This window comes from Cygnus olor, chromosome 1, assembly GCF_009769625.2.
Source record: "Cygnus olor isolate bCygOlo1 chromosome 1, bCygOlo1.pri.v2, whole genome shotgun sequence".
In the NCBI taxonomy this organism is placed as follows: domain Eukaryota; kingdom Metazoa; phylum Chordata; class Aves; order Anseriformes; family Anatidae; genus Cygnus; species Cygnus olor.
This window is the reverse complement of record NC_049169.1, coordinates 181,493,888-181,506,526: the sequence shown is the minus strand read 5'-3', so window position 1 is coordinate 181,506,526 and position 12,639 is coordinate 181,493,888. Positions and strand designations below refer to the sequence as shown.

The following is a 12,639-nucleotide window of genomic DNA, read 5'->3' as shown; positions in this document are numbered from 1 at the left end:
GGCAAGGATTCTTGAGGCACAAAGTGGTGTGGCCTGGCTATGAAAGATGAGGAGCAGGAGCAGCGTGGCAGCAGCAGGCGGTGGATGTCTGAGGGCAGCCCAGCTCCCCTTGTGGGGATGTCAGTGTGGGTGATGCCTGGGGAGCTGTGGGGTGCAGCCAGCATGGCCTCAGCATCATATCTGGGAGACTGAGGGCTTTACACCGGTGTTTGGGAGGTGGCTGCACCTCCCTGGCAGGGGAAGTGAGGGGGAAAGGGATGACAAGGTGATACATGCTGGTCACCATGTGTGAGGGAGGGCCTTGCCCAGTGCTGTGTGTTTTTTTTGTTGTCTTTTTTTCTTCCGGCTCAGTTGTTTTCCTCAGGTTTGCTCTGTAGCCCTTCAGTGCTGTGTTGAACCGTTGGCCTTTGTACTTCTGAATGGGAGTACTCAAAAGAAGCAGCTCGTTTTCGGGGACGTTGGCCTGGGTCTCTGAGGGCCGTTTTGCCCCACCAGCTGCACAGGCCACAGGCAGCAGACACCTCTCCTCCTGGACCTGCCACCGAGCTCTGGACACCACAGGGCAAATTGCTGTGCATCAAGCTGTGACTTGAGACTTGGGCACTCCCAGTCCAGCAGTGTCACCCTGCTCTGCTCCACCTCCACGCTCTCCCAAGAAGTTATTCCAGCCCCGCGGCGTATTCTTGTTCAACGATCTCCTTCCTGCCAGGGGAACGGGAGCCTCTGGCCTCTTCCTGCTGCCCCCAGGCCCAGATTTTCTCCAGGGCAGGCACAGAGGCTCAACTCCTGCCTGAGACAGCAAGGAGGGCAACTCTTGACACCAATGGGTTTTTTCTGAAATCCTTGTCCTGGGAGCTGGGATCAGACCCATTCATGTCAATGGTTTCAGATGGTTCTTGGGCGGAGCTGCCTGCTGTAAATGGGAATAGTTTCACCTCTGGCATTTCCTTTAAAGCCATCTCCAGCTATTGCTGCTTCTCTTCCAATGGGTCCCTACTTAACTGTCTTCCCTTTTTTTAAAATCATTTTTCTATTTAAGGGCTGTTGTTTAATAGGTTTTCTCAGTTTTCAGACCAGATCCTCCCTCTGTTTTGTATTTTTGAGTGGCAACTTTTATGTGCAAAACAGGGGAGGGAAGTAATTGTCCTAATTTCATGTTTTCATTATTTACATAATTTTTATGTAGTCATTGTAAAAATATGCCGGAGTGTTGTAGAGCAAACAGACTTTGTGTACACGTCCCCTTTAAAGTAAGCAGGCCTCCTTTGGCACGTTAGGCAAAAAGAGTTGGTCACTGCAGCCAGTTTGCTCAGATTGAGATGTTCAGACAGATGACTTCTTTGATTCATTCAGGTTTCTGGGCAGAAGCAAGCAGGAGGGGTGATGCCTGGAAGCGTCAGGCTGGGCAGCACCAGGATTAACCAGCTGCCATTCTCTTAGCGTTGGTGTTTGCGTGGTGACCTTGGTCTCGGTAATGTTACCTGGGTGTCCCAGATTGGGCTTTTTTTGCAGGTGTATCTTTGTTAGAGTCTCCTGGATGCCATTTAACGTGCAGCTGTTAGCTGCTCTCAAGAAACCCTCTTTTGAGACCTAGAGTGTGCCTGAGGAAGACTACATGCTGGAATGTAGAGATTACATGTAGGAATGTGCACATTTCTGCATGCCTGATGGTCAGCTCCTTACGTGAACCTGCTGTTGTCCTCTCATCTAGTGTAGAAACACCCCTTTGCACAGATATGCCCGTAGATGTGGCTATGCTCCTTATCCTGGGAGCATTTTTTGAAGCTGTTAAAAAATACTGAAGACTTTCTAGATAGTGTGTTTGAATATGTGCACATTTCTGTGTGTGTGTGTGTGTTTGTTTGTTTTGGAGGGGGGAGAGATTCTCAAATTATTTTGATTTTTTTTAAGGGAGATTTTTTTCTCTTTTTTTATACCCACTTCTCTATTTTTTTCCTTGTTAATAATAAAAAAAAATGTATAAGGATGTTTCTCATACAGAGCACAAATGCCAGTTTTTGTCAAATAATGAACAAAATATTGCCTATTCTTCTAAATGCTGGTACATCTTTTTATCCAAAACATCAATTGATGGCCAAGTTTTGATGTTTCTGTGACAAAAAAATGCATTGAAATAGTAAAATCAGTCCTTGCTTTTATGTTTTTTTCAGCAGACTGGGTGCCAGTAAATACCCTTTAATCACTTTATTTAATTTGAATCACTTTTATTTCAGTAGGCGCATAGGAAGATGGAGGTGCTTAGTGAGTGTGGGGTGGAGGAGACGCAGCAAAGGACCCAAGAGCTGTGATGCTGCCTGTTTTCCATCTGCTGCAGGTTGCTGCCAGGAACATGTTGGATAGGAGCAGGCGAGGAGGCTGCGTGTCTCACCCCGCTCTTCCTCAGTTTCATCAAAGAATGAGGAACACAAATGCCTTTATACAAGGAAAAGTAAATGCACACAGTGAGCTCCTGTAGCACACATGAATCTTTTTGCTGTGCTGGGTGTTCATGAAGATGAGAGCTTCTTGCTATGACCCAAATCTCGTGGGAGCTGGAGACAGGGAAGAGGGGACAAAGGACAATACTGAAATAAGCGTCTCGAAGTAGACATGAACATAAATGAATGTTTAAGGTTATGCAGCATTTGAAATAAAGTGTGTGAGAGACACTTTTCAAACAGGCTTTTTTTCCCCATATATGATGCCGTATTATTTTTAAACTGTGAGGGCACAAATAGGAGGAAATAAGCATGGAATTGTCTTTTCTGCACTTAAATAAGGACCATTAATCAATTGTATTTTATTTTGAGGGGAGGGGCTGGCTGCATATTTCTATTTATGTTGAGGATTTCAGTAACTTCTGGGGAGGAAAGTGCAAGGAGAGAGGGACTGCCATGTGTGCAGGAGTAAAAGGGACACAGGAGCAAAAATATTTATACAACTCTACCGCAGCATCTCTGGAGTGTAGCCTTGAGGCCACAAGCAGAGAGGGAAGGGGGCACAGAGGGTGGGCTCATGCCAGGATAGCAAGGGGCTGCCTCGTAATGCTGCAGAGCTGAAGGTGCACACTGAAGCTCCAGGCTGGTCAAAGCATCCATGGCTTCCATGGTGGTGGCTGTCGCTCCTAGTTATCTCGGGGTCACGTTTGACCTGGTGGCCTTAAAGCAGGAGTCCTGGTGGACACCAAGCTGAACGTGACCCTTGCTGCTAAGAAGGCTGATGGCTCTGGGCTGAATTAGGCGGAGTGTTGCCAGCAGGTTGAGGGAGGTGATCCTTCCCTTCTGCTCAGTGCTGGTGAGGCCACACCTGGGGCGCTGGGTCTGGTTCTCAGCCCCCCACTGCCAGAGAGGCCTGGACACACTGGAGAGAGCCCAGGAGAGGGCCACCCAGGTGAAGAAGGGCCTGGAGCACCTCTCCTGTGAGCAGAGGCCGGGAGAGCTGGGACTGCTCAGCCTGGAGAAGAGGAGGCTCAGGGGGATCTCACCCAGGGCTGTGAATCCCCGCAGGCAGGGGGCAAAGAGGCCGCAGCCAGGCTCTTGTCAGGGGAGCCCAGCGCCAGGCCAGGGGCAGTGGGCACCAAGGGGCAGGCAGGAGGCTCCCTCTGAGCACCAGGCAGCACTTGTGTGCTGGGCGGGCGGCTGAGCACTGGCCCGGGCTGCCCAGAGAGGCTGTGGGGTCTCCTCCTGGGAGAGCGGCACAAGGCGCCTGGACGGGGTCCTGGGCACCCTGCGCTGGGGGGCCCTGCTGGAGCTGGGCTTGGGGCCAGGGTCCTTCAGAGCTCCCTGACAGCCTCTTCTGTGCTGTGGTTCTGTGAACTGAGTCTGCACCGCTAATGGGAGTCAAGCCTTGAAGACTCAATTGCTTTCGATTTTTATTTAGGGGCCTCCATAAACATCCATGGCAAAAGCTCAGGGAACTGTTCTGTAGAGCAGGAGGTGATGGGCTCATCAGGAAACCCATTTCCGCCTTCACCTGAAGGTGAGATTCAGAGGAGTGCTGCACGCACACAACTGAAGCAGTGGCCTCTGTCTGTTTACCAGCACTTCTGTTTTCCCAGGGAGTATTCTCCTTCTGTTCTAATAAGTGCAGTACAGAGAAGACTGAAAGCAAATTTCTTAGTTTTAATTTTTGCCATTTTGGTCGTGACCCTAGACATCATTATTCCCGAGCTCTCTAAGCATGAAACAAAATCAAGTTAATGAATTTTGAATGCTGCATGAAATGAACTGGGAGCAGTCTAGTGTTAATAAGCAGCCTAAATGCTTCTCGTTTGTGCTGCAGTACTGAGGAGAGAGTTTGTTTTTTTCTCTTTAGCAGAAAGAAGACGCGTATTGCTTTATTAAGCGGTGGAGAGCCCTTCACAAGCAAGTTAATAGGTTTGTCATAGTAGCTTCCATCTAGATCTTTAGGAGATAAATTTGCCTCAAGTCCCAGACATGAATTTTGAAGTTCTTTCCATGAAACTTGGAGATCTTGGGCTTGTCCCTCCCCTTCTAAGTCCTCCCCATTGCGAAGTCCTTTGATGGAGAGTTGTGCGCTCATTACCTCTTCCGTGAGAAGCATCGCCTTTATAATTTTTATTAATATTGCATTTTTCAATTGAATTGAGTGCACTGAACTGTAGAATTGCAGTATTGTGGGCCATGATTTGACTGATGGTTAATCCACTTCAGGCTAATCTACTTCAGTGATGGCTGTGACATTTGGAAAATTGGTGTTGGATCAAACCAGCGAGCTCTTGGAGCTCAATATCTGATCTTTGTTAGGTACCTCACAACGAGGTAGATTAAACTATAGTGGAAGCATCTGCATACATATGTCTTTTAAAATCTTTGAGAGTAGATTTTAAATTCAAAGATCTGTATATTTGCAGACTATCCAGACCCTTGTGTGTACACGTATGGTGCTGCAGGTATCATGCAACTGGTCCTGCCTGGTTTCGGGCTCTGGCATTTCCTAAATCTGTTTTCTGTGGGCGTATTATTTTGTTTTGGTAGTGGCTTGGCCAAACTGTTGGCTCCTGATGTTTGTGGAGAGATGTTCAGTGTGCGCTCTCCTGTGACCCTTTGTGCCAGTGACAGTCTGCTGTGAAGAGCAGAGCTCGGGCTGCACGGCAGGAGCGCACAAGTTATAAAGGATTGGATTGGGAATGTGGATATTTCTAAAATTGCTGCTCAAGAGAAGTGTCAGAGGCCTGATTCATACTGCATAGCTAACTGATAGTGTAGTCCAAGTGTAAGTTAACACTGTGAAATATTTTGATGGAAGTAGGCTGCTTTGAGAGCTTATGAAGAATATTGCTGCTTTTACAGTGATAAAGGTACATGCATTTTATTTTTATTTTTCTCTTTAGGCTTTGTCCAACACCGATTCCCCTCCCAGCTGTGCGCTGGAACCTACAATGAAACAGAATTTTGCTTTTGACAACATGGGCTATGAGGAGGGCTTTGAAACCCTGCCTTCACCATCTTCCCAAGAGCGCACTGTTGCAGTCACTGTTGTGGGGATGACTTGCCAGTCTTGTGTGCAGTCAGTAGAAGGACGAATTTCCAAGGTGAAGGGCATCGTGAGTATTAAAGTCTCCCTTGAACAGAATAGTGCCCTAGTAAAGTACCTGCAGTCAGAAATAAGCCCTGCACAGATTTGCCAGGAAATTCAGGACATGGGCTTTGACGCTAACATCGCAGAAGAGAGGTTGACACCAGCGTCTGTAAGTTTACCGTGCTCGAGAGAAGCGGTAATAAAGCTTCGGATAGAAGGCATGACGTGCCAGTCCTGCGTCACCAGCATTGAAGGAAAGATGAAGAAGCTGCATGGTGTGGCAAAAATCAAGGTGTCGCTCACTAACCAGGAGGCAATCATCGCTTACCAGCCTTACATCATTCAGCCTGAGGAACTCAAGAGCCATATCAGTAGCCTGGGGTACGACTGCACTGTTAAGAGTAAATCGACGCCTTTGAAGCTCGGTGTGCTTGATCTCGGGCGCCTGCAGAGCGCAGACCCCAAGGAGACACCGGCAAGTCTTGAGAGCAGCGGGTTGGGTCCACAGGCTGCCAAGATGTGTAGCACAGCTACCGTGGCTGTACAGATAGAAGGCATGCACTGCAAGTCCTGTGTCAGAAACATTGAAGGAAACATATCCTCTCTTCCAGGCGTGCAAAGTATTAACGTGTCTTTGGAGCATAAATGTGCCGTTGTACAGTACAGCCCAAATTTAATTACCCTGTCAGCTTTGCAGCAAGCTATTGAGTCCCTTCCACCCGGAAACTTTAAAGTGTGCCTCCTTAATGATTCAGAAGCAAATAACCAGGCATCTCCATCGCCTGCTTTGCTATGCGGTCTTGCCGGAGAGCCACTGGACGACACGATGTGCACGGCTGTTACTAGGATTGATGGTATGACCTGCAATTCCTGTGTACAGTCCATAGAAGGGACAATATCGCAGAGACAAGGTGTGCAGCACATAGCAGTTTCTTTAGCTGGCAAGACTGGGACCATACGTTATGATCCAGCTGTCACAAATGGAGAGGAGTTGAGAGCTGCCATAGAAGATATGGGGTTTGATGTGTCCGTGCTGACAGGTAACAGTGTTTTTCTCTTCTGGGGTAGAGTGCCAAGCTAGGCCATGAGATATCTGAGTTGAGGCTCTCTTCTGGAGATAACTCTTAAAATGTTGTGTTGATGTTACCTTTCTTAAGGGACTGGTCTGATCTGATCTCACTTAGTAAGGGAGAGACCTTTCAGCTGTGAAGCACCTCATTTCAGCTCTTAAAAGCTGCACTAGGAGGTGGAAGAGTTAGTTTGCATTATGAAACCTAAAGGCTTGGAAGTTGGCACAAAGTCTTCAGAGTGGCAGATGCCCCTACCCTCTGCAGTAGGTTTCCTCCTGTGGACTACTCCAGCCTCCTACAGGCTGCTGTAAGTAGATCTATCGAACTGAATGCTTTAATTTACATTCCAAAATACAGAGAAAGTACAAACCTAAAGAAATACATTTCATTTAAAACCACTTTTTACTTAGTTAAAATCTCTTCTTAGTGTCCTAATCCTTTATTTCTTCAGTATTTTTATCCAAGACCTAAGCATTGCTTTCAGCAAAGTAAGTGCTTCATGTACCCTTTGGTGGGAAGCAGGCAATGCTTTTACATGTCAGCTGCATCACAGTTTGTACACTTTGTACACGTGCTCAATGTTTGAGAAGTTGCTATGGTGTGTAATCTCTCTGAATTTCAAAAGTGGCAATATTTACTTGCTTCAGCTCTGAACAGATTTCCTCTCAGATACAGATGTAGTTTGCCTGGAATGAATTGGTTTAATCCCGATATACCCAATCCTGTGAGCTTTTCTTATGGGTCCAATCCCTCTGAACCTATGGAACAGCTACAAATGAGGAGGAGTTCATATGTGACATTTAATTCTGATTTGTTTGTTTTGTAATTTGTTGGTAGGAGAGCTCCTGATCTATCTGTGGAAAAGGAGGGAAGCCCCTGTGTTTAACACATTCAGAGGCAACTCTTGCTCCTTTATACAAATATTCCGCCTGAGATCTGGTTTGCGAGTGCAGCTGGGAGAGTTAGTTGTTGGGTGGTTGTAACCTGGCAAAGAACAAAGATGATCACAGTGGGCCTGTGTGTGTGGAGGTCTGAGGCTGCAAATCCTCCCACTACTCATTTTGCAATACTTGCATTATAAACATTGTTCCAGAAAGAGAAATCTGTTGAGAAACTCGTCCTTTTCCCTGGTAGAGATGAAATGCTATGAGCTCTGTGTAGAAGGCAGCAAGGACAAAATGACCGTCAGGTTGGGCTGTGTTCTCTGTGCTGGATAAGGCCCCCCTAGATCCCAATAGATCTTTATTGAGCAGAGGTAGCTGTCAGGTCTAGGCATTGAAATTGGAGGGAGCCATTTGCCATCTGAAAGTGGAAAAGAGGCTGTGCAGGGTTACATGGTCACGTAAGGAGCGCAGGTGAGTGTATGTTGTTACACACACAGTAGCAATCTATATCATTTCCATGAAGAAACCAAGATTGCCATATCACCTTTCAAACAACTGAGACTTTGCATGACTGATAAATATGGCCTGCTTGTAGTTTTGTGTCATCGTATCGCGCCTCAAATAGTGTTTGTTCACTTTATTGTGCGTTTATTCAAGATACTGGCACAGGAGAACACAAGCATCGGCCTGACGCCAGCGATGCCGCGGTGCAGCCTCGAGCTCCGGAGTCTCCTCGCCAGGATCGTGCCTCAGATGCTCTTCTGGAGAGTCCTCACCTCGATGGGCCAAACCAGCCCAGTGAAGCCAAGAAGTGTTTTTTGCAAGTCACTGGCATGACCTGTGCATCGTGCGTGTCTACCATCGAAAGAAAATTGCAGAAAGAAGAAGGTAATAAATGTGACATTCCTGTAATGAGTCTGAATGGGTCTAGTGGTTGGAGGAGGTATTCTGTGCAGTCTGTGGTAGAACATCTTGAGGTTGCATAGACTTCATGTTCTTTGTTAGTGCTAATGTAACCATGTCACTGTTTAACTATCCTGCTGCACTGGTGGACCTACCCGATGCACGTAACTGTTTTGCAACAGGAAGTTGTTGTAATATGATGGACATTTCAAATAAGGCTCAAGATAAGAACAGAGACATTGTTCTCATTGTGCTCGCAGGGCCTTACAGAGCAATCCATCTCTTCCAGAGCTGTCGAGAGCTCTGACACATTTGCGATGTGAAACTTATTCTTCAGCATATGTTTGCACAAGCAAGTGCAAATAAATGTGTGGCTCCAGTGCCTGAGTAATTACTTGAGGCACAGCAAGGCTTATTAGGTTCAAACTCTGCATTCTGGAGCTACCTCTGCCCTGACTATATGGAACATGAACAGATGAGCCGTAGTATTGTTTGCTCCAATGCTTTAGGAAGGTTTTTCGTACGGATTCCTGTGTCCCCAGTCTCATGTTGGCATGCCTTAGAGGAAGGTTTTGCTTACGGATTCCCGTGCCCCCAGTCTCCCAGTGATGCTCACTGCATCAATATACAAATCAAAAAACATCTAGCACTTCAGATCACTTTTGTTGCCTTTGATTTTTATGCTTTGTTTTTTGATTCTAAGACTAGATTTGTTTAAAAATAAAATAAAAGGTCTAACATTGCGCAGTGGAATTTGTTTAGGGCTTTCCAAACTTAGAGGGTCCAGGGTAGAGCTTGTAGCAAACAGTGTAGAAATTGCTTATGATTTTTCTTTTTGTCTCATTACACCATAGCAAGACTCATCTTTTTTCCAGAGTACCTGTTGCAACTCCTGTCATTGCTAAAGGGAACTGGGTTATGGTCGCATCTCAGTAAAATCTTTGCTGCAGTGACCAGGGAACAACGCTAGAAGGAGGCAGAGAGAGATCACTAGGCATAAAAAGACTCTAAGCTGTTACAGCCCACATCAGAAATCACCTGTAATATTTTATTTTTCTTCCTCTCAAAGGAACTATGTTATCTAACCTTTTTTATTATTGCCACTACAGGAATTGTTTCAGTGTTGGTAGCCCTGATGGCAGGTAAAGCAGAGATAAAATACAAGCCAGAGTTCATACAGCCTCTTGAAATAGCACAGCTGATCCAGAATTTGGGTTTTGAGGCAACTGTCATAGAAGATCATGCAGAAACAGAAGGAAATGTGGAGCTTCTTGTAAGTAATGTATACTTGAAAATGTATGTCAGTTTAGAAATGTCAGGTTTGGAAGAAGCAGTTCCTTATAAGTTCTTTTTTTTTAAGGAGTTGTTGCCTCAGCAGGTCAGTTGTCAGGTGACACTGATTTTTCTTAATTGCTGAAAAAAGAAAATCAAGTTACCTTAGAATGACCTGTCCAAAGGCGCTGAAACAAAAAAGTAATAGTTGTATGTATAAAATAGGCTTTTGTTAGCAAGAGGAAATGAAACGGATGGAACAGAAAATACATATCATCAAACACGTGATGGGAATGTTAGGGGGTTTGTAGTAGAGGCCTGAGAATTTTGGGTAAGATTAGTAAATTGTTCATATTGAGGACAGGTTCTTCAAAAGTCTTTTAATTCTCTGACATACACCTATTGTAAGAAAGGTAACAACAGTCTGCAGTTACACTAATAGATCAGAAAGTGGGAGCATTTCTTACTGAAGCCACCAGGAAATTTCAGTAAGCTAGCTGGTTGCAGAATTTTATAATAAAAGTGGATAGTTATATTCTCAGCTTTGTTTCCTTTAAGACAGCTTTATAAAGTCTTCATGCTGAGGGCTTTGGTCACTACCAGCAGAGTTTGAACAGTCATTAGTGTTTTCTTAAAAAGAAAAATAATTATCTTCCTTGAACCTGCATCAACAATGCTAAAGCTAATTAACTGGTCATTAACACTGACAGTGAGAAGAGGCTGCTTTTCATTTCAAACGCTGCTAAATGTACCTAAAATTGTATTTTCTTCAGATTACAGGGATGACTTGTGCTTCTTGTGTTCACAACATTGAATCCAAACTTATGAGAACAAATGGCATATTCTACGCCTCAGTTGCACTTGCTACTTGCAAAGCTCACATCCAGTTTGATCCTGAAATTACAGGACCTCGAGACATTATAAAAATAATTGAGGTAGGTAGGCTTTAGAGAAAAAAAAAAAGAACAATTATATGGTGAAATTAAAAAGAAAATAAAACAGCTGGTATTTGGGAAGTGTCACAGACTTTTGCAGATAATGTATGGTGTTTGCCATATGTGTATGGTCTCGCCTATGTGGTGAAGCTGCTGTGCTTCACAGAATTACATAGCATCCCAGGCTGTTGCTCTAAAAACACCCCCCAAAAATTACAAAAACCCCAAACTTTTAAAACCTCTGTCTGGTAAAAGTGCCTATATATCCATTCTGGCTGTTCTGTGTGTGGAATCAACAATTTCCAGTTGTTTCAGTGAAGTGTTACTTCAGAAGAAACTACTACTTTCTCTTGTCACTGGAAGAGACTGTAAAAGGAGTTTCGTAACAGCAGGGAGATAAACCCTGTTCATACCATGAGTATTAAACATCTCTGTATATGCTGGCATTTATTCCCATATTAATTTAGAGAGAAACTGTTTAAATCAAAACAGGATGTGATACAGCCTCTAAAGGAGAAAAATCCTGGCTTATCAGTAACCGCAGAGATCATAAAATCTGCCATTATCATGGCCCAGGTGCCGACAAAGCTTTTTCTTTTTCTTTGGCAGAAGGGAAGAGAACTTGTATGAGCCACACACAGAAAGTAGTCAGGAGAACAGCAGAGACTGTCTTCCTCTCATATACTTAAGAGTACTTATTCAGAAAAAGCACTTTGTCTGTATAGCTGATGTGGCAGCAGTGGTTAACGTGTAAGTAGTAGACTGTTCAGGCTGGTAGAGTAGTTCTGTGAAGTACATTTTGCCACAGGAGCATCTGATAATGCAGCTATTAAGTTTACTTTTTTTTTTTTGAGGGTTGTGGGGGAATGGTTGCAATGCAGTAGCTCACTGAAGCATCAGGCAGAACTGGCTTTTTGCACCTTTGCTTTGTTCTGCAGTTAGCTTTGCAGGTTTAAACTGAATCTGGTAATCCTGATTTTCAGCTTCAGATGTATCTATGAACTGTACTGTTAACAAAATGAATCACAGAATGATTTGTGTTGGAAGGGACCTTAAAGATCACCCAGTCCCAACCCCCTGCCATGGGCAGGGACACCTCCCACCAGGCCAGGTTGCCCGAAGCCCCATCCAGCCTGGCCTTGAACACCTCCAGGGATGGGGCATCCACAGCTGCTCTGGGAAACCTCTGCCAGTGCCTCACTGCCCTCTGAGTGAAGAATTTCTTCCTAATGTCTAATCTAAATCTGCGCTTTTTTAGTTCAGAGCCATTCCCCCTCATCGTCTCGCTACACTCCCTGACAGAGTCCTTCCTATCTCTCCTGTAGGCCCCCTTCAGGCACTGGAAGGCTGCAATGAGGTCTCCCTGGAGCCTTCCCTTCTCCAGGCTGAACAACCCCAACTCCCTCAGTCTGTCTTCATAGGAGAGGTGCTCCAGCCCTCTCTGATCATATCATGGCCCTCCTCTGGACTCGTTCTAATGCATCCATGCTAGCAACGTTTACTAGCCCAGAGACTTGTATACATTTTTCCCTTCCTTTGTGGTGTTTTCTCTCTCTCATACTGATGCCAGTGGGGAGGAAAGTGTATAAAATACCTTTGAAGAGGAGGGCAGCAGAATTCCAGCTGTGGGAGATGCCTGTGCTTAAGAAACCAGGATACTTACTGTATTATGATTTTTTCTGTGTATAGATAACAAAAGTCCTTTATAGTCCATGTCTTGAGTACTGGCTGATATATGATTTCACATTGGCAGGATCTGAAAATAAATAAGAAAATGACATTTATTAAATATGGAACAGTGTCCTTTTCTGACATTTCTTCTAAAAGCAGTGTCATTTAAGTATGTTACGAGTAATATAGCTAGTTTAATCAAAGCTAACTCATCTTCCCTCCCCTTTTAATAAAAAGGAAATTGGCTTTCACGCTTCTGTGTCTAGAAGAGTTCCAAATGCACATAACTTGGATCATAAAAAAGAAATACAGCAGTAAGTATTTCTCTTCCTCTCTCAGTAATGAGTGCATGTAGATCATCTC

At 44.9% G+C, this 12,639-nt stretch overlaps 1 protein-coding gene across 8 annotated transcripts in view; it reads left to right on the top strand.

Annotated features, from left to right (window-relative positions):
• Positions 1-12,639, top strand: part of ATP7B (ATPase copper transporting beta) — a 46,459-nt gene that overhangs the window by 16,226 nt on the left and 17,594 nt on the right. For 7 of the 8 annotated variants that reach the window (XM_040542910.1, XM_040542924.1, XM_040542917.1 and 4 more), the window contains 5 exons: positions 5,354-6,581; positions 8,153-8,383; positions 9,508-9,671; positions 10,444-10,605; positions 12,514-12,590. In XM_040542910.1, coding sequence (XP_040398844.1) covers positions 5,354-6,581; positions 8,153-8,383; positions 9,508-9,671; positions 10,444-10,605; positions 12,514-12,590 — 1,862 coding nt within the window. Of the gene's footprint in view, positions 1-4,304; positions 4,377-5,353; positions 6,582-8,152; positions 8,384-9,507; positions 9,672-10,443; positions 10,606-12,513; positions 12,591-12,639 lie in introns of those variants that run through there. The other variant, XM_040542955.1, reaches the window with a different exon arrangement.